General features: G+C 52.7%; 2 protein-coding genes across 2 annotated transcripts in view; both read left to right on the forward strand.

The window, feature by feature from the left end:
• The first annotated feature begins 318 nt into the window (after nt 1–318).
• Nucleotides 319–11,555, forward strand: LOC142910246 (uncharacterized). The gene is made up of 8 exons (XM_076059951.1): nt 319–578; nt 781–946; nt 1,700–2,059; nt 4,291–4,506; nt 8,953–9,103; nt 9,272–9,332; nt 11,219–11,320; nt 11,476–11,555. Exons 2-8 carry the CDS (start codon nt 814–816, stop codon nt 11,521–11,523), a joined length of 1,071 nt encoding a protein of 356 aa, XP_075916066.1. The 5' UTR covers nt 319–578; nt 781–813; the 3' UTR covers nt 11,524–11,555.
• Nucleotides 11,556–12,160: 605 nt separating this feature from the next.
• Nucleotides 12,161–22,013, forward strand: part of LOC142910247 (protein phosphatase 1D-like) — a 28,442-nt gene continuing 18,589 nt past the window's right edge. Inside the window, exons 1-2 of the mRNA XM_076059952.1 lie at nt 12,161–12,196; nt 20,955–21,162. Of these exons, the coding sequence (XP_075916067.1) occupies nt 12,161–12,196; nt 20,955–21,162 (244 nt within the window). The remainder of the gene's footprint in view (nt 12,197–20,954; nt 21,163–22,013) is intronic.

The raw sequence follows: 22,013 nt of genomic DNA on the forward strand, positions 1-22,013 counted from the left end.
GTGACGGCGGTGATGACGATGGCCGTGACGGCGACGATGATGGCCGTGACGGCGGTGATGACAATGGCCGTGACGGCGGTGATGACGATGGCCATGACGACGATGATGATGACCGTGACGGCGGTGATGACGATGGCCGTGACGGCGGTGATGACGATGGCCATGACGACGACGATGATGACCGTGACGGCGGTGATTACGATGGCCGTGACGGCGGTGATGACGATGGCCATGACGACGGTGATGACGATGGCCGTGACGGCGGTGATGACGATGGCCGTGACGACGACGATGATGGCCGTGACGGCGGTGATGACGATGACGGCGGTGATGACGATGGCCATGACGGCGGTGATGATGACCGCCGTGACGACGACGTCGAGGTCGATGGCGACAACCTCGACGACGGTGGTCCTGGGGAGGCTGGGGAGTTGGAGGCGGCGGTTGACGGAGAGCCGGAGGTGTGGAAGCTGTCGTTGTTGGTCTCCGTTGGGCGTGGGTTGAGGACGCTGGTGTCCCACGACGTGGAGTTCCACCATCAGGTTGACATCTCGACAAGAGGCGGCGTTCGACGCACGGTGAGAGGTTGCCGGAGTTGTGACGGGGGTCGGGAGGTTGTGGCGGGAGATGTGTGTGGTTGGGTGGGTGGGTGGTGATGCTGCTACTGATGATGATGATACTACCAATGACACTACTACTGATGATGCTACTACTACTGATGATGATGCTGTTGCTGCTACTACTGCTGCTACTACTGATGATGATGATGCTTACTGCCAGGAGCGCTTCATCGGATGCCGGTACCAACACCAAATGATGCTTCTGCCGGGACGGGAGGATGAGTACTGCGTCCGCGTGAGAATGGTAGCCGACTTGCCACGGTGGAAGGCAGGGGAGTGGTCTCCACTGTCGTGTGTCTCCGTCCCTCCACCACACAGCACCGTGGGTGAGTGGGTGGCTGAGTGAATGAGTGAGAGGTATTTTTGTGCGTGTGAAGTGGGTCTCTGTGTGAGTAGTCTTGTGGATCCCTATGAGTGGTCTATGGGTCTCTGCGTGAGTAATCTATGGGTCTCTGCGTGAGTAGTCTATGGGTCTCTGCGTGAGTAGTCTATGGGTCTCTGTGTGAGTAGTCTATGGGTCTCTATGAGTAGTCTATGGGTCTCTGTGTGAGGAGTTTATGGGTCTCTATGAGTAGTCTATGGGTCTCTGCGTGAGTAATCTATGGGTCTCTGCGTGAGTAGTCTATGGGTCTCTGCATGAGTAGTCTATGGGTCTCTGTGTGACTAGTCTATGGGTCTCTGTGTGAGTGGTCTATGGGTCTCTATGAGTAGTCTTTGGGTCTCTGCGTGAGAAGTCTATGGGTCTCTATGTGAGTAGTCTATGGGTCTCTGTGTGAGTAGTCTTGGGTCTCTGCGTGAGAAGTCTATGGGTCTCTGTGTGAGTAGTCTATGGGTCTCTGTGTGAGTAGTCTATGGGTCTCTATGCGAGTAGTCTATGGGTCTCTGTGCGAGTAGTCTATGGGTCTCTGTGTGAGTAGTCTATGGGTCTTTGTGTGAGTAGTCTATGGATCTTTGTGAGTAGTCTATGGGTGTCTGTGTGAGTAGTTTATGGGTCTCTATGAGTAGTCTATGGGTCTCTATGCGTAGTCTATGGGTCTCTATGAGTAGTCTATGGGTCTCTGCGTGGTCTTCCCACCCAGCCCCTCGTGTGGGTGTCGACACGGACGGCCAGGTCACGGCGGTGGTTGGCCAGAAGGTGGCGCTGCTGCGCTGCGTCCTGTGGGGAGCGGCCGTGGTGGTGGTGCAGGCCAACTGGCTGAAGGCCTCCCGTGACGACGTCTGGGCGGGGGCCAATTTGGCCGCGCTCAGCCCGCTGCACGGCACGGCGTACACCAACTCGTCCCTCGCGGGCCGACTGCGGTTCCGCGTTGGGGGGCATCCCGGCGACGTCTCGCTGGAGCTGCTGGACGTGCAGGCTGGCGACGGGGGCCTCTTCCTCTGCCACGTGGCCACCTTCCCCCACGGCAACTACGAGGGGAGGGTCAGCCTCTCTGTCATCGGTGAGGATTGGCACTGCCCCACGCAGAGACCCATAGACTCATCACGCAGAGACCCATAGACTCATCACACAGAGACCCATAGATCCATAGACTACTCACACAGAGACCCATAGACTCATCACACAGACACCCATAGACTACTCACACAGACCCATAGACTCATCACACAGAGACCCATAGATTCACACAGAGACCCATAGACTACTCACGCAGAGACCCATAGACTACTCACACAGACACCCATAGACTCATCACACAGACACCCATAGACTACTCACACAGACACCCATAGACTACTCACACAGACACCCATAGACTACTCACACATACACCCATAGACTACTCACACAGAGACCCATAGACTCATCACACAGACACCCATAGACTATTCTAGATTTAAAGCTTTCGTGACTGCTAGGATCCATACTCTTTGGTTCTATTGGGTAAAGTCACGTAGGTAAAAAATTAAATAACAAAAAAAACAACCATTGGAAAGATGTTCTAAATCGAACTAAACATTAAACTAATTTCAATGGTACAGTATATTTTTTCAAGTAGTGGTACCCCAAACTTTCGCAGCTCTTATAAATTCCCTTTTCACACCATCAATAGGTAAATTCCCCCTCCCCCCCCCCGCGCCAAACGGCAAGTCCACCGGCACGTACACCACCTCTTTTCTAAAATCGGCCAATCAAATACTAATTTTTATGCTAATTTCTTTGGCAGGACACCTTGTTTGCTCGCACACAGTTTAAAGGTCCGCGGTCTGAGCGTGGTTGTGTTTCGCTAAATTCTCCTGTTTGATTTGTACTAGGTGCCTCGGTGAATGTATATGCTCTGACTTTAACATAGCTATTTCTGTGACCAGTTACAAGCTAATCACTCAGCTATTTCATTGCTAAATTCTATGCTAATTCCTTTGTGAAGGGGTGCCTCTGCAGATGTGTATACTTTAACTTCGCTATTTCAATAAGCCATTTCAATGCTAAATTCTATGCTAATTCCTTTGTCAAGGCACTTGGCCTTTTTCTTTTCACACAGCTTAAAGGTCGTGATCTGAGCGTGGCTTTTTTCACTCCAGCGCTGTCCTCCAGATAGTCTCGTCCCTTCACCTGATGAAGGCCGCTTGTGTTGTGGCCGAAACGTCGTGATTTTTGTTATTTTATTTTTTACCTACGTGACTTTACCCAATAGACCCATAGACTACTCACACAGAGACCCATAGACTCACACAGAGACCCATAGACTACTCACACAGAAACCCATAGACTCATCACACAGACACCCATAGACTACTCACACAGACACCCATAGACTTCTCAGACAGAGACCCATAGACTCACACAGAGACCCAAAGCTCATTATCTTCTGCAGATGTAGATGCCACTGGTTCTTCACGTTCTGCAGATGTAGATGCCACTGGTTCTTCACGTTCTGCAGATGTAGATGCCACTGGTTCTTCACGTTCTACAGATGTAGATGCCGCTGGTTCTTCACGCTCTGCAGATGTAGATGCCACTGGTTCTTCACGTTCAGCAGATGTAGATGCTGCTGGTTCTTCACGCTCTGCAGATGTACATGCCACTGATTCTTCACGTTCTGCAGATGTAGATGCCGCTGGTTCTTCACGCTCTGCAGATGTAGATGCCACTGGTTCTTCACGTTCTGCAATGTAGATGCCACTGGTTCTTCACGTTCTGCAGATGTAAATGACACTGGATCTTCACGTTCTGCAGATGTAGATGCCACTGGTTCTTCACGTTCTGCAGATGTAGATGCCACTGGTTCTTCACGTTCTACAGATGTAGATGCCACTGGTTCTTCACGTTCTACAGATGTAGATGGCACTGGTTCTTCAAGTTCTACAGATGTAGATGCCACTGGTTCTTCACGTTCTGCAGATGTAGATGCCACTGGTGCTTCACATTCTATTGATGTAGATGCCACTGGTTCTTCACGTTCTACAGATGTAGATGCCACTGGTTCTTCACGTTCTGCAGATGTATATGCCACTGGTTCTTCACGTTCTACAGATGTAGATGCCACTGGTTCTTCACGTTCTACAGATGTAGATGCCACTGGTTCTTCACGTTCTACAGATGTAGATCCCACTGGTTCTTCACGTTCTGCAGATGTAGATGCCACTGGTTCTTTATGTTCTGCAGATGTACATGTCACTGGTTTTTCGTATTCTGTTGATGTTAATGTCACTGGTTCTTCTCGTTTTGCAGATGTAGATGCCACTGGTTCTTCACCTTCTGGAGATGTAGATGCCACTGGTTCTTCACCTTCTGGAGATGTAGATGCCACTGGTTCTTCACGTTCTACAGATGTAAATGACACTGGATCTTCACGTTCTACCGATGTAGACGCCACCACCGCCGTCTGTTGCACGCCGGTTGAACTCACAACTTTCGGTCCGAACAGGCAACTGGACACACGAACAGGTTTGTTTGCATCTCTGAATGTTGCATGCGTGTGTGTCCATGTACCTGTGTGCGTGCATGCATGTGTGTTAGTGCGTGTCTGTCCGAGTGCGTGTGCATGCATGTCTGTCCGTGTGTGTGTGCGTGTGTGTGTGCGTGTGTGTGTGCGTGGGGAGCGGTAGTGTAGCGGTTAGCGCGCTGCGCTATGAACCTGGCGACTCGGGTTCGATTCTCGCTCACGGCCAACACCAGTGACGATTATCTGAACCGGTCCCGGGCCTCCCCTAGGTCGACTCAGCCTCAAATGAGTACTTGGTACGGTGTGTAAACATTGCCACTAGGGAGACAAAGGCGGTCGGGCGTGGTGCTGGCCACCCACCCCCTCGTGTACCGTTCCGGCCTTCATAGGTGCTCGCTAACAGCACTTGCCCCTACAGTCTGTTAAGGCTATACGGGGGATCTTTGTGTGTGCGTGTGTGTGTGCGTGTGTGTGTGCGTGCATGTCCGGCAAAACAACCCCCTACCTCCTCGCGGTGCCGGACGGGCAACTCTGTCGTGGACAGTGCTGTGGGGGGAGGTCCAATTGTGATTGGCTCCTCCCCTCATGGCATATGTGTCCACCACAGGGGCTAACGGGGGCTCTGGACAGGTGCGAGGGGCTGGTAACCCCTCCACCTTCAATTAATTACCACTAAACCGCGAATTAAGTATATAACTAATAAGCTTGTGCCGGAGGCCCCGGGGGGCCAGGCGTCTATGACGTCTCCTGCCCAAACCCCAATTGGCGGAGCCAGGAGATTGAATATCTACCCTCGGGGCTCCTCCAGAAACAACGAAAAACCACTACGGGTAGCCACGTGGAATGTTCGAACGCTCACTGCGGAGGAGAGGCTGCCACTCCTTTGTCGGGAGCTGGACCGGTACCGCCTGGATCTATGTGGCATTCAGGAGGTCCGGTGGACCGGCTCTGGCTCCTGCCACCATGAGGGGTGGACAGTCCTCTACTCGGGGCAGCAGACTGCCAAACAACAGGGTGTGGCTCTTCTTTTGAACAAAAGAATGAAGGGGGCGTGGGAGCGTGGCGGTGAGGTGTGGGAAGCTGTAAGCCCCAGGCTACTTTGGGCTCGCCTTCCCATCAACCGGAGACAAGGAATGGTGGTCGTGGTTACTTATGCCCCCACCGAAGATGAACATCCGTGGAGGGATGCAGGCAAAGCCGATGAGTCAGATGCCTTCTATGACCTCCTGTCACAGGTGCTGGCTAAAGTGGCCCCTTGGGATAGAGTCATCATGTTGGGTGACTTCAATGCCTGAGTTGGTCATTATACTGCACCTGGTCTGGAGTGATTGGAGGGCATGGGCCAGATCAGCTCAATAACAACGGTAGGAGGCTGCTAGATTTTTGTGCAGCCCATGGGCTTGTAATTACCAACACGTTGTTCCGGCATCGGCGCATCCACACAACATCATGGATGCATGCCGGGTCCAAGCAAGAACATCTGCTGGACTACATAGTGACGGACCAGCGGATGCGATCCCATGTCCTTGACACCAGGACCGACCGTGGAGCTGACCTGCCCTCTGCCCATCGACTAGTCATATGTAAGATGCGCCTGCCATTCTTCCACTCTGGTGGTGGGTGTACACCCAGGACTCCATTCCAACCTAAAGTGGCCTGGTCTCACTTATCTGATGAAAGTTGCAAGCGAGAATTTCATCATCGCTGGCAGCTGGGATTGGCATCGTCCCCGACTCCTCCTGATGTCGAGGGTAAATGGGCGAGGTTTAGGACTGTGACTCATGCAGCTGCAATGGCTGCTTTGGGTACGCGGTCCAGACCTCCCCAGAGACCCTGGCTGACAGAGGAGGTGTTCAGGATGGTCGAGAAAAAGCGACAGGTCCACTGTCATCGGCTACAGAATCCCACGTCAGAGAATGAGGAGGCTTACCGCAGCCTTCGCTCGGAGGTTCGGAGAGCCGTGAGGCGCTGCAAGGATGGGTGGTGGTCGCGGGTTGCTGAGGAGATGAGTCTGCCTCAGTGGCCCGTGATCACAAATCTCTATTTAACTCCATCAAAAAAGTAATCTGCAGCGCCACACCTATTACCATCATTAGGGGAAAAAACGGTGACCCAATCTCCGACCCCCAGGAACAGGTTTGCAGATTTGCTGAGCATTTCTGTGAGGTCCTGGGGGAGGGAAAATCCCTCAGCCAGGAAAACATCGTGGCACAAAGCGAGGATGACCCTGCTGAGGCTGCGGTGCCTCAAATATTGGAAGAAGTCACCCCCTGTGAGTGGCTGCCTGAGGTGCCATCTGTTGAGGAAGTACTGAAGGCGATCCGGAGTCTGAGACTAGGAAAGGCAGCGGGCAGAGATGATCTCCCAAGCGAAATGCTGAGGGAGGGCGGCGTTTGTGCACAGACTGCCCTATATGACATCATAACAACAGTCTGGACCACTGGACGGGTTCCGCAGGATTGGAAGGATGCCCTGGTGGTCCCCCTTTTTAAGAAGGGGGACCGCACAGACTGTAACAACTACAGGGGCATCTCACTCCTCAGTGTGCCGGGAAAGGTCCTGGCAAGGATTATTCAACATCGCCTTGCCAGGCACGCTGAGGAGAGGCTTGCGGAGCCCCAATGCGGTTTCAAGAAAGGGCGGTCCTGCACAGATGCCATATTTTCTGTCCGTCTGCTACAGCAGAGGTGTAGGGAATTCCAACAAGACCTACATCTCTGCTTTATTGACCTGGTCAAGGCCTATGATACCATCAGTAGGCCTGGGCTCTGGGTTGTTTTTTGTGCTTTTGGAGTACCTGAATCTCTGCTCATAATCATTAAGGACCTTCATGATGGTGAGCGGGCCCGGGTAAAACTACGTGGCCGGGAGTCAGAGTCATTCCCTGTACACCTTGGGGTGCGACAGGGATGTCCTCTGGCTCCCACATTATTTAACATCTATTTTGACCACGTAGTTCGTGAAGCCTTCAATAGCTGTACCGGGGGAATCTCCATATGGTACAGATATGATGGGAGGCTGGTCGATGCCCGGGTGCGGTCAAGGGATGGCTCCCTATTGCTCAACCACGTTATGTATGCTGATGATTTGGTAATAGCTGCTCATTCAGAGGAGGAGTTGGAGACGCTGCTGCTGAGACTGGAGCGTGCCACTAAGAGGTGGGGCCTTACCATCAGCCCCACCAAAACTAAGCACCTGCCTGGGTATTTTGTACCATCGGACACTCCACCCCCACAACTCCAAATCGGTGATGGGGCAGTGATGGGGCAGTTGTGGAGAGAGTGGAGAGTTTCCCATACCTGGGCAGTGTGTTATGACTGGCTCCTGTTTAACAGCAGAGGTCTCCGAATCAGTCGAGCGGCAATATCTTTTCATCGGTTGCGTAACACTGTGTGGAAGCTACCTGGTCTGTTGCTCCGCACTAAGCTTCAGGTCTTCTCGGCCACGGTCATTCCCTCCCTTCCCTACACTTGCGAAACGTGGACCCCCCTAATGGAACATCTTCGCCGGTTAGAAACATTTAGGCTGGCCTGCCTACAATCCATCCTGGGTTTAACCAGGCTGGATTGTGTGAGGAGCTCACAAATCCTTGAAAGATCTGGACAAAGTCCCATCGGTGAGCTCCTCCGGCAGGCAAGGCTGCGTTGGCTGGGCCATGTAGCCCGCATGCCCAGCCACTGCATGCCGAATCAGCTTTTGTTCGGCCGGATCGAGGGGGCTAAACGGGCGCGGCACGGGCTAGAGAAGAGATGGAGTGATGTGGTACAGGAGGACGTGGAGCTGAGTGGACTTGCCGATGACTGGTACCAGCGGTGTCAAGATCGGCCTCTGTGGAGGAGGCTCGTGAAGAACGCTACTAGGCAGTTGGAGGCAGTCGCCCTCCAACAACAACGGAGGGCGGAGGAGCGACGCTCACAACAACGAGCGGAGCGCCGGGTGGCTAAAGCACAGAAGGTTGCCACAGTAGGGGGCACAGGTGGTGCATCAGCCAGTCATCTCAGTCAGTCGACCCGTGGCACCTGGGTCTGCCCCGTGACCTCCTGCCAGCGGGCGTTCGACACTTCACGTGGCCTCAGGGTGCACATAGCCTGGCACAAGCGTCGTGGTGATGTCACCGCCACTTAGTGGCGAATGGCGGTTGTTGTTGGTACGTTTCCGTGTGTGTGTCCCTGTTCTGGCCACCCATCCCCTCGTTTGTCACAATCACGGCCTTCACAGCTGCTGATACTCGCTAACGGCACCCGACCCGACCGTCCGCCGGGGCCTTTACGGGGGAACTTTGTCTCCGTCCGTCCCTCCGTCTCGCTCCCTCGACCCGCAATGCCCGGGTGCGAGCGGCACGAGCCTCAAAGCGCACCTAGCCTGGCACGTGTGGTCATCGCGGCGGTTGTCGTCGTCGTGCTACGGCGGCACGCTGACGCCACGCGGGGGATCGTTGTGCCACGCAGAGAAGGCGGCCGCGGCGAGCCGGGCCAGCTGGGCCGCTCCGGCCGCAATCCTCGCCGTGTCCCTCGCCCTGGTGGCCACGCTGCTGCTGCTGCTGCTCTACCGCCGCCGCCGCCGTCAGCAGCAGCATTGGCAGGAGCCCTGGGGCCCCACGTGAGTCGCTCGCTTCTCTCGGACGTCGGGCGGACGTCGACGGTGCCCGCGGAGTCATCTGTGTGACGACCTGCCGCTGTGCCCCCCCCCACCACCCCCCCCCCCGCTACCCCCCCACCACCCCCTCACTACCCCCCCACTACCCCCCCACTACCCACATGCGTGCAGGGAGGATCCCCCCACTCTCCCCAAGGCACCGCGGAGAAATGCGGAGGGTGACCGTGGCTACGTGAGTGTAGTGTATAGTGTAGTGTATAGTGTAGTGTGTAGTGTAGTGTATAGTGTAGTGTATAGTGTAGTGTATAGTGTAGTGTATAGTAGTGTAGTGTATAGTAGTGTGTAGTGTATAGTGTAGTGTATACTAGTGTAGTGTGTAGTGTAGTGTATAGTGTAGTGTATAGTGTAGTGTATAGTGTAGTGTGTAGTGTAGTGTATAGTGTAGTGTATAGTGTAGTGTATAGTGTAGTGTGTAGTGTAGTGTATAGTGTAGTATATAGTGTAGTGTATAGTAGTGTAGTGTATAGTAGTGTGTAGTGTATAGTGTAGTGTATAGTGTAGTGTGTAGTTTATAGTATAGTGTATAGTGTAGTGTATAGTGTAGTGTATAGTAGTGTAGTGTATAGTGTAGTGTATATATAGAGACACACTTAGACTCGACCTAAAGCTTTCGTGACTGCAGGAATTCATTTTCTTTGGGTCTTTCGGTAAAGTTGTGCCCACTTCGTTTATGACCCTTGGGCTACACCCAACTTTAAAACTTTAAAACAGCCTGCTGCCTGCTCAGCAGCTTTCTTACCCCTCGTTTCTCCTCCTGATGACGATTGCCCATAGACTCACCACACAGAGACCCACAGACTCACCACACAGACACCCATAGACTCACCACACAGAGACCCATAGACTCACCACACAGAGACTCACATACTCACCACACAGAGACCCACAGACTCAACACACAGAGACCCACAGACTCACCACACAGACACCCATAGACTCACCACACAGACACCCATAGACTCACCACACAGAGACTCATAGACTCACCACACAGAGACCCATAGACTCACCACACAGAGACCCATAGACTCACCACACAGAGACCCACAGACTCACCACACAGAGACCCATAGACTCACCACACAGAGACCCACAGACTCACCACACAGAGACCCATAGACTCACCACACAGAGACCCACAGACTCACAACACAGAGACCCATAGACTCACCACACAGAAACCCATAGACTCACCACACAGAGACCCATAGACTCACCACACAGAGACCCATAGACTCACCACACAGAAACCCACAGACTCACCACACAGAGACCCATAGACTCACCACACAGAGACCCACAGACTCACCACAGAGACCCACAGACTCACTACACAGAGACCCACAGACTCACCACACAGAAACCCATAGACTCACCAGACAGAGACCCACAGACTCACAACACAGAGACCCATAGACTCACCACACAGAAACCCATAGACTCACCACACAGAGACCCATAGACTCACCACACAGAGACCCACAGACTCACAACACAGAGACCCATAGACTCACCACACAGAAACCCATAGACTCACCACACAGAGACCCATAGACTCACCACACAGAGACTCACAGACTCACCACACAGAGACCCACAGACTCACAACACAGAGACCCATAGACTCACCACACAGAGACCCACAGACTCACCACACAGAGACCCATAGACTCACCACACAGAGACTCACAGACTCACCACACAGAGACCCATAGACTCACCACACAGAGACCCATAGACTCACCACACAGAGACCCATAGACTCACCACACAGAGACCCACAGACTCACCACACAGAGACCCACAGACTCATCACACAGAGACCCATAGACTCACCACACAGAGACCCACAGACTCACCACACAGAGACCCATAGACTCACCACACAGAGACCCATAGACTCACCACACAGAGACCCATAGACTCACCACACAGAGACCCACAGACTCACCACACAGAGACCCACAGACTCACCACACAGAGACCCACAGACTCACCACACAGAGACCCACAGACTCACCACACACTGTGCGTGTTGTGGGGATGCTCCTTGTGTAGTTGCTAACGCTAGAGAGTGGCAACAAGGCGGATATGGAGCTGCACGAGTTGCCACCGCAGCCTCAGCACCAAGACAGCGGAGCTGGCAGCTACGACTACACGGTGAGGAGGGGTGGGTGGCGAGCGAGCGAGCGGTGAGCGAGTGTCCGCCCACTGCTTAGGCTGAGTGAGCGATCCACTTCTGGCCACCCCAGTGGGTGGGGGTGGGTGGGGGTGGGGTCGGTCACCGTCTCTCTAATTTATTCCGACCCCCGCAGGTTTTCACAGACGAAGATGACGACGAGGAGTGGAAGGAAGATTTTTGAGAAGCGGCTCGGGGTGGGGCGGGGGGGGGAGGAGCGAGAGTGCTCCACCTTTCCGTGCTCCACCTTGCCGTGCTCCACCTTGGAGTGCTCCGCCTTGCCGTGCCTCCGGTTGCCAGGGGCAACGCCGGGGATTGTCGCTTCGCGAGCGGGTGAACCCCCCCCCCCCCCCCCCCCGAAAGAACCAAGAAGAATTGTTGTTGTTGTTGTTGTTTGATCCCAACTGAGCGATGTTTTTCAGCATTGGGGGATATTTGCCTCGTGCCGGTTACAATCGGTGCCCCGAGTTTGGCTTTTCACTTTTTTTTTGGGTGGGGTGGGGGTGGGAATTTTGTTTTACGAAAGAGCTCTCCGTTAACCGGACGCAGTGTTTTTGTTATTTTATTTTAGTCTTCGCGACGGTCTCTCACCTCCCAGCGCTTTCCCCCGGCGTTGTGCCGCTGGACGGGAGGCGATCGGGCGTCGTGCCAGGGAGCCAGGGAGAAGGGGGTGGGGGGTGGGGGGAGAATTTAAATTCTCCCTCGCGTGGCTGGGGGTCGACGAGCGGCGACATCGGCACGGTCCGTCACGACGTCCGGCACCGAGAGGGAGTTCCGCGTGTTTATATTATTGTTTTGTCGGGGCGACAGGCGGCGTCACGATGGCGCGTACAACGCCGTGGGCCTTCGTGCGCCACGTCAGCGTCTCGGTTTTTTTATTTCTCCCCGAACCCGGCCAGTTTCATCGGCCGCTCCCGCGATGCCACGACACTTTCGTAGTTTGACGCTGTTGGTTTTCGGCGAGCCGATATCAGCCGGGTTAGATTGTGTGAATGAATAAATGCACAAATGTGGCTGTCGCCTGACGAAGCTGGTTGTTGTGATTGCTGGCGAAATGTCACGGTGTCCAGAGTGCAAATGTTGTTGCTTGGCTCGCTAACCCACCAGTGTGATGTGCTAGTGTACTACACTACACTACACACTACACTATGCATTACACTATACACTACACTATATATACTACACTATACTGTACACTACACTATACACTACACTATACATTACACTATACACTACACTATACACTACACTATACTCTACACTATACAATACACTGTACACTACACTATACACTACTATACACTACACGATACACTACACTATACACTACACTATACACTACACTATACACTACACCATACACTACACTATACACAGGTTGAAATTGTGTCTGCTGTGTATATGGATGGCTTCATGAACGAATCTTTGTTGATGGCCATCGTCTTAGAGAAATCAACTTCGTGTGAGCCAGCCGTAGTATTAAAATAATCATCAGCCACGGTAGAAGCGTTGGTCCTACCGTGTTACCAAATCTGCCTTCTGGTCACGAACACGGTCTGAGACACGTCGCTTAGTTTCCCCAATGTAACTGCAGACACAGCTTAGTTTGTAGACGCCGGGATATTGCATGTCAGGAATCTTGTCTTTCACAGATGGGATCAGATCGCGAATTTTATGTACTGTGTTAAATCGTACCTGGATCTTGTGTTTGTTCATGATTTTGGAAATCCTTTTGGTTACCCCTGCTATGTATGGCAGGGTGATGGTTTTTATTGGATCCTCAGATGGCTCCTTCCTCACGTACTCTTTGGTTCTATTCGGTAAAGTCACGTAGGTTAAAAAAATAAAACAACAAAAATCACGACGTTTCGGCCACAACACAAGCGGCCTTCATCAGGTGAAGGGACCGGGCTGTCTCGAGGACAGAGCTGGAGTGAAACACAGCCACGCTCAGACCGCGACCTTTAAGCTGTGTGCGAGGAAACAAGGTGCCTTGACAAAGGAATTAGTGTAAAAAATTAGCATTTGATTGGCCGACTTAGCATGATGAATGGTGTACATGCGGGTGCACATGCCGGTTGGCGCAGGGGGGGGGGAGGGGGAGTTTACATATTGATGGTGTGAAAAGAGAATTTTTAAGAACTGCGAAAGTTTGGGGTACCACTACTTTGCGGATTGTGTAGTCAGACAATCCATTCGCCTTGAGGGCTTGGTGTACGTGTTTTGAGTTCACTGGTCAGGCGTTCGTGGCCGGAGATGCACTGAGCTCTGGTGTAGCGTTTTGACGAGGGAATTCTTCCGGGATGGATGGTGCTGGGATTCGGGTTTTAGGTAGCCGTCAGTCTGGGTTACTCTCCTGTAGAAAGAATGGCTCATTGAGCCATCTGGTCTCTCTTTGATTGAGACATACAAGAAAGGTAGCATGCCATCCGTTTCTACCTCTGTGGTGAATTTGATGGCTGGGTTTATGGAATTGATGTGGTTGAGGAATTTTATTTTGAGCCGGTCGGCCATGTGGCCAGATGACAAACGTGTCATCCACGTAGCTCTTCCACAAGGACGGACGTAGAGTGGATGCCTGGATGGCGTCCGTCTCCAAAATTTTCCATGAAAATATTGGCCACAACCGGTAATAAGGGAGAACCCATTGGGGTGCCTTCAACTTGTTTGTCGAATGTTCCATTCCGGGTGAGTATTGGTGAGGCAGTGTCTCGCCAGGGCCGGTACATTGGCATTCAATCCTTGATGGACCAAAACCTCAATGATTGCAATGGGTATCGGGCACAGGAACTTTGGTGAACAAAGAAACTACATCGAAACTGACGAGTAAGTCACCTGGGGACAGTGAGATGTCTTTAATTGAAGATACCAGGTGAGCTGAGTTAAGTACAGAAGAGGTGGTCTTACCAGTGAATGGCTGTAAGGTCTCAGATATTGGGCCAGTTTGTAGGTGGGTGAGCCAATGGTGGAGACGATGGGACGGAGTGGTGTACCTTTATGGATTTTTGGTAAGCCATATAATCTGGGTGGTCTAGCAGCAGAAGGTTTTAAGGAAAACCGTTTTGGTCTGTTAAATTAATGAAGCTGAATCAGTGATGATGCTGTTCGTTTTTGTAACGAGGCTGTTGGTGGGATCTCTTTAAATTTTTTGTGTAGCTACCATCATTAAGTAGCTCCTGAATTGTTATTGCTCTATGTGATTTTGTCCATGATGACCGTGGCATTGCCCTTATCGGCTGAGAGGATCACGATATCATCTCTCTTTTTCAATTGAGATAACTCAAAACGCTCATCCTTACTGACGTTGCTGGCTGGCATCTTAGCGCTCTTGAGGGTTGCAGCGATCTCAGATCTTGTCGCGTCTGCAGCCACGTGTCCCCAAACCCTTAAGAGCGACATGGACCTGGGCAACAATGTCATCCGCTGGTTTGTGTTTGTGGTGACTACAAAGTTTAACCGTTAGCCAAAGCCGGCTTCAGACCGTTGCAAATAGGGCTATTACTCAAGATTAATAACAACCTCGTCAACGTCAAACTTTTTAACGTGTTGATCTGACTTCTTCTTGGAAAGGAGGTTGAACTTGGAAATCAGGTTATCTTTACATTCAGCTGACACGTTATCTACATGTTCCCAATCAGACGTAGACATTTTATTTCCCCCCCGTCATTGTTAAGTGCGATTTCCAGAGTGTCTCGTCCGCGTGATCTAGTTCAGCGCGTAGCAGTCTAATTCTCTCTTAGATCAGGGGCCAAGCTATAGGCCCCTGAACAAGATTCGTTTGGCATTGGAAGACGTGATGTGTGGTGCCACCGGAGCGGGGCAGCTCGGCCTCCCCCCCCCCCCACGAACGCACGCACGCCCCCACTAAACACTCGCATGCGCCCCCCGTAGGGTCTCGAGGAGGGATCACGTGGTATGATGGGTTTCCACCCGAGAACTCCATTAGCAGGGATCATGTGGTACGATGGGTTTTCACCCGAGGACCCCGCTAGCAGGGATCACGTGGTACGATGGGTTTTCACCCGAGGACTCCACTAGTAGGGATCACGTGGTACGATGGGTTTTCACCAGAGGACCCCACTAGCAGGGATCACGTGGTACGATGGGTTTTCACCCGAGGACCCCACTAGCGGGGACGTTCCACGGTTTCCCCGGACCAGGAAATTTTCTGAGCCCCCCCAGACAGGATTATATGGTGCCCTCCCCCCACAAAAAAGGGGGGCATAGAGCTTAGAGCTTTACAGGCCGGCCGCGATGAAGCATACACAACACGTGGGGGTGGTGGGAACTTCATCCAGCACCCAGCGTCAGAGTAAACAGCGGGCTGGGAGGGTTAAAGCAACGGGCCGATAATAAGTAGACACAGAGAGAGACAATGGGGAGGGGGGTGGATGACGTGACCACCCCCTCCCCCCATCCCCAATGGCCAGAGCGCTCCTAACGGCCGCAAAGAGGATTCGATTGGATGCGCAGGATGACGTCACATGACCCGGGGGGTGGGGGGCGGGGTTAAGGGGCTTGGGACATATATAAGGGTGGTGCAGGAGGGAGAATTTGTGGCAGAGTCCTTCTGGAGCGGCGGCGGCGGCGGGAGACAAGCTAGCCGTCCTCAGGGTCCGCGCTCGGGACGCCCGCAGGGTGGAGCTGAGAGCGATCGACGAGACAAAGTCCCCCAAGGCGAGAGAGAGAGAGAGAACATCTCCCTCGGCCCCGTCGGGCGGCAGCGGCAGTGGCCGCAGAGGTGAGCGGCGGACACGGACAAGGGAGGCCAGTTCGGTCGGCTCGGGCTTAGGCGGTGGACGCACTCTGAGACGGGTAGGTGAGAGAGGAGGAAGGGCTGCTGCTGGCTGGAGGGAGACATACACGGGAAATAAATCTTAGCGCAGACTGACTTTGTGATGTGTGTGTGCATGTGCGTGTGTGCGTGTGTGAAGAGCGGTTATGGCCTTCATAGGTGCTCGCTAACAGCACTTGCCCCTACAGTCTGTTAAGGCTATATGGGGGATCTTTGTGAAGAGCGGTGGGACAGCGATCGGCGCACGACGGTGTTTGTGGTGTGTGGGTGGCTTTAATCAGCATAGGCAGCCATAAATAAATAATTAAACAGAGGGACGTTTGACCTTCACCGCGAGCGAGCGCGCAGAGATTAATTAATGAATTGCTTACCCAGCGCGCGCAGAGATTAATTAATTAATTGTTTACCCAGCGCGTGCAGAGATTAATTAATTAATTGTTTACCGAGCGCGTGCAGATATTAATTAATTAATTGCTTGCCGAGCACGCGCCGCATATTAAACTACCCTACTGCGGCTGCCCGCACCCACGCGCGCGGGGGGGGGGGGTCACGTGGGTGGGGGAGGGGGTCACGTGGGTGGGGGAGGGCCGTCCAGCGCGCCTGTTGGCTGTTGACACAACGGCTTTGTATAAATAAATAATTAACTCTGAGCAGCCGCCAGCAGCGAGTGGGGGGGTGGAGGGGTGCTGACGTCACACTCCACCTGCTCGCGGGGGAGGGGGGAGTGTGACGTCAGCCCCCCCCCACCTAATGGGGAGTGTGGAGGGGGGCACTAGCCCCCCACAGATGGAACCAGGGGGGTCGGTGTGTAAATGAGATCGGCGTTCCCTTTGAGAGTGGCTCACATCTCTTCAGGACATGCGAGCGACTCGATCGGGATGGGCTTTCTTGTGCTCGGGAGTTTGTTAAAAGATCTTCACGGCGACGTGGAGACGCTCCCCGTAGAGGCTTCACAGCTCTTGGGATTCTCCTCCTGCAAGCTGAACACAACAGCAGCCTCCATCTGTCACGCACCGGGGCTGTGGGCGGGGCTGTGGGTGGGGCTGTGGGCGGGGCTGTGGGCGGGGGCGGAGCCTGTGAGGGGCGGGGCTTTGTGGGGTAGTGAGTGTGTGTGGAGTGTGACCTCTGTGGAGGAGGAGGCTCGTGAAGGACGCTGCTGCTGCTGGGTAGTTGGAGGCAGTCGCCCTCCAACAACAACGAAGGGTGGAGGAGCGACGCTCACAACAACGAGCGGAGCGCCAGCTGGATAAAGCACAGCAGGTTGGCACAGTAGGGGGCACAGGTGGTGCATCAGCCACTCATCTCGGTCACCCGTGGCACCTGCTGGGTCTGCCCCGTGACCTCCTGCCAGCGGGCGTTCGACACTTCACGTGACTGCCTCAATGTGCACCTAGCCTGGCACAAGCGTCGTGGTGACGTCACGTTGTGTAGTGTGAGGCTGTGTGTGTGGTGTGAGGCTGTGTGTGTAGTGTGAGGCTGTGTGTGGTGTGAGGCTGTGTGTGTAGTGTGAGGCTGTGTGTGTGTAGTGTGAGGCTGTGTGTGTTTAGTGTGAGGCTGTGTGTGTACTGTGAGGCTGTGTGTGGTGTGAGGCTGTGTGTAGTGTGAGGCTGTGTGTGGTGTGAGGCTGTGTGTGTAGTGTGAGGCTGTGTGTTGCCCTGGCTTGCCCTGGCTTGCCCCGGCAACGTCACGTGGTGTACCTCGTCACTGCTGCTGCTGCTGCCACCACAACACGCTTAGGGCTTTAAGGCTTTTCTGTTTATTATTAATCTGTCATTTTCCATGATTAGTCTGTGGTTTTCATTATTAATCTGTCATTGTTCATTATGAGTCTGTCATTAATCTGTCATTTTTCATTATTAACCTAATTTGTGTGTATTATTAATCTGTCATTTTTCATTATTAACCTAATTTGTGTTTATTATTAATCTGTCATTTTACGACTGGCAAAAACGTGGTAGTCACGGCGACATTTGTCATCAGTGTTGTGAGTAGCCCGCAGTGAGAGCACGACTACACACACACAGACATACACACAGACACACAGGTTGTGTGTGTGTGTGGGGTGAGGTTGCACAAGAGACACACACACAGACACACAGAGACACACACAGACACACAGGTTGTGTGTGTGGGGTGAGGTTGCACCAGAGACACACACACAGACACACACACAGACACACACAGACACACACAGACACACAGGCTGTGTGTGTGTGTGTGGGGTGAGGTTGCACAAGAGACACACACAGACACACACAGAGACACACACAGACACAGGTTGTGTGTGTGTGGGGTAAACTTGCACCACAGACACACACACAGAGAGACACAGACACACACAGACACACACACAGACACACAGAGGTGGTTGTGTGTGTGGGGTGAGGTTGCACCAGAGACACACACACACACAGACACACACACAGACACACAGACACACACAGACACACAGAGAGACACACACACAGACACACAGAGGTTGTTGTGTGTGGGGTGAGGTTGCACCAGAGACACACACACAGACACACACACAGACACACACACAGACACACACAGAGACACACACAGACACACACAGAGACACACACAGACACACAGAGACACACACAGGTTATTGTGTGTGTATGTGTGGGGAAAGGTTGCACCAAAGACACACACAGACACACACACACAGAGACACAGGTTGTTGTGTGTGTGTGTCTGTGTGTGTGTGTCTGTGTGTATCTGTGTTTGTGTATCTGTGTGTGTGTGTCTGTGTGTGTGTGTCTGTGTGTGTGTCTGTGTGTGTGTGTCTGTGTGTGTGTGTCTGTGTGTGTCTCTGTGTGTGTGTCTGTGTGTGTGTATGTGTGTGTTTGGGGGAGCGACAGTGTAGCGGTTAGCGCGCTGCGCTATGAACCTGGCGACCCGGGTTCGATTCCCGCTCACGGCCAACACCAGTGACGATTATCTGAACCGGTCCCGGGCCTCCCCTAGGTCGACTCAGCCTCAAAATGAGTACCTGGTGCGGTGTGTAAATATCGCCACTAGGGAGACAAAGGCGGTCGGGCGTGGTGCTGGCCACCCACCCCCTCGTGTACCGTTCCGGCCTTCATAGGTGCTCGCTAACAGCACTTGCCCCTACAGTCTGTTAAGGCTATATGGGGGATCTTTGTTTGTTTTGTATGTGTGTGTGTCTCTGTGTGTCTGTATGTGTCTGTCTCTGTGTGTGTGTTAAGGTTGCACCATGTCGAGCCCATTGAAGCTGATCGTGAGCGCCGATTCCAACCGTGGGGGGCGGCGCTACATGGAGGACATCACAGAGGTGGGCGGAGTCTCTGTGTGTGTGTGTCTGTGTGTGTGTCTGTGTGTGTGTGTGTCTCTGTGTGTGTCTGTGTGTGTGTCTGTGTGTGTGTCTCTGTGTGTGTCTGTGTGTGTGTGTCTGTGTGTGTGTCTGTGTGTCTCTGTGTGTGTCTGTGTGTGTCTCTGTGTGTGTGTCTGTGTGTGTGTCTGTGTGTGTGTGTCTGTGTGTGTGTCTGTGTGTCTGTGTGTGTGTCTCTGTGTGTGTGTGTCTCTGTGTGTGTGTCTCTGTGTGTGTGTCTCTGTGTTTGTCTCTGTGTTTGTCTGTGTGTGTGTGTCTGTGTGTGTGTTTCTGTGTGTGTGTCTGTGTGTGTGTGTCTCTGTGTGTGTCTCTGTGTGTGTGTCTGTGTGTGTGTCTGTGTGTGTGTGTCTCTGTGTGTGTCTGTGTGTGTGTCTGTGTGTGTGTGTCTGTGTGTGTGTCTGTGTGTGTGTGTCTGTGTGTGTGTCTCTGTGTGTGTGTCTGTGTGTGTGTGTCTGTGTGTGTGTGTGTCTGTGTGTGTGTCTCTGTGTGTGTGTCTGTGTGTGTCTCTGTGTGTCTCTGTGTGTGTCTGTGTGTGTGTCTGTGTGTCTCTGTGTGTGTCTGTGTGTATGTGTGTCTCTGTGTGTCTGTGTGTGTCTCTGTGTGTGTCTCTGTGTGTGTCTGTGTGTGTGTCTGTGTGTGTGTCTGTGTGTGTCTGTGTGTGTGTGTCTGTGTGTGTGTCTGTGTGTGTGTCTGTGTGTGTCTGTGTGTGAGTGTCTCTGTGTGTCTCTGTGTGTGTCTGTGTGTGTCTGTGTGTGTGTCTGTGTGTGTCTGTGTGTGTATCTGTGTGTCTGTGTGTGTCTCTGTGTGTCTCTGTGTGTGTCTGTGTGTGTCTGTGTGTCTCTGTGTGTGTGTCTCTGTGTGTCTCTGTGTGTGTCTGTGTGTGTGTGTCTGTATGTCTCTGTGTGTGTGTCTCTGTGTCTGTGTATGTCTCTGTGTGTCTCTGTGTGTGTCTGTGTGTGTGTCTGTGTGTCTCTGTGTGTGTGTCTCTGTGTGTCTCTCTGTGTGTCTGTGTGTGTGTGTCTCTGTGTCTCTGTGTGTGTCTCTGTGTGTGTCTCTGTGTGTGTGGGGAGCGATAGTGTAGCGGTTAGCGCGCTGCACTATGAACCTGGCGACCCGGGTTCGATTCCCGCTCACGGCCAACGCCCAGTGACGATTATCTGAACCGGTCCTGGGCCTCCCCCTAGGTCGATTCGGCCTCAAACGAGTACCTGGTGCGGTGCGTGAACATCGCCACTGGGGAGACAAAGGCGGCCGGGCGTGGTGCCGGCCACCCACCCCCTCGTGTGCCCTCGCGGCCATCGCGGGCGCCGCTCGCTAACGGCACTCGCCTCCACGGTCCGCTAAGGCTGCACGGGGGATCTTTGTCCTCTTTGTCCGCCGGGTCGCCGGTCGAGGCCTAGGACCGACCCACAATGCACCGCTCGCGTCACGTGACGTTCCCCTCGCCGCCCCGTGCCCGCAGGTCTCCACCGAGGGCGACGGGGACGCCATCTTCCTGGCCGTGTTCGACGGCCACGGCGGCCCCCAGGCCGCTCGATTCGCCCGCCGCTGCCTCTGGCCCTCGATCCGCGCCCAGCCCGGGCTGTGGGGCGCCGCCGACCCCGCGGGAGTTTGCCACGCAATCCGTGACGGCTTCCTGGCGTGCCAGCGCGCCATGTGGGAGGAGCTGGGTGGGTCTCACGCGCGCTGCACTATACACTACACTATACACTACTATACTATACACTACACTATACACTACTTTACACTACTATATACACTACACTATACACTACTGTACACTACACTACTATACACTACTATACACTACTATATACACTACACTATACACTACACTATACACTACACTATACACTACTATACACTACACTATACACTACTATACACTACACTATACACTACACTATACACTACACTACTATACACTACACTACTATACACTACACTATACACTACACTATACACTACACTACTATACACTACACTGTATACTACACTATACACTACACTATACATTACTATACACTACACTATACACTGCACTGCTATACACTACTATACACTACACTATACACTACACTATACACTACTATACACTACACTACTATACACTACTATACACTACACTATACACTACACTATACACTACTATACACTACTGTACGCTACACTACTATACACTACACTATACACTACACTACTATACACTACACTACTATACACTACACTATACACTACACTATACACTACTATACACTACTATACACTACACTATACACTACACTATACACTACACTATACACTACTATACACTACACTACACTATATACTACACACTACACTACACACTACATTACACTATACACTACACTATACACTACACTAAATTAACGTTTTGTTCCACCATTTGCACCTCGTTTGCCTGTAGCACAATATGATAAAAAAAGTAACCCTTTCATCTGGCAACAAAACTTACACCAATGTTTTTCGTGTACAAGGAGTCATTGTTTGTGCATTGAGC

The sequence above is a fragment of the Petromyzon marinus genome, unplaced genomic scaffold, assembly GCF_048934315.1.
Source record: "Petromyzon marinus isolate PM22_M1 ecotype Great Lakes invasive population unplaced genomic scaffold, UKy_Petmar_22M1.pri1.0 PM_G_Scaffold_14, whole genome shotgun sequence".
Lineage (NCBI taxonomy): Eukaryota > Metazoa > Chordata > Hyperoartia > Petromyzontiformes > Petromyzontidae > Petromyzon > Petromyzon marinus.

Coding starts and splice junctions, on each gene's coding strand:
- LOC142910246 (XM_076059951.1), top strand. CDS start 814: ATGATGCTTCTGCCGGGACGGGAGGATGAGTACTGCGTCCGCGTGAGA. Junction 2,060..4,290: donor GGTCAGCCTCTCTGTCATCG/GTGAGGATTGGC, acceptor CTCGTTTTGCAG/ATGTAGATGCCACTGGTTCT. Junction 11,321..11,475: donor CTGGCAGCTACGACTACACG/GTGAGGAGGGGT, acceptor CGACCCCCGCAG/GTTTTCACAGACGAAGATGA.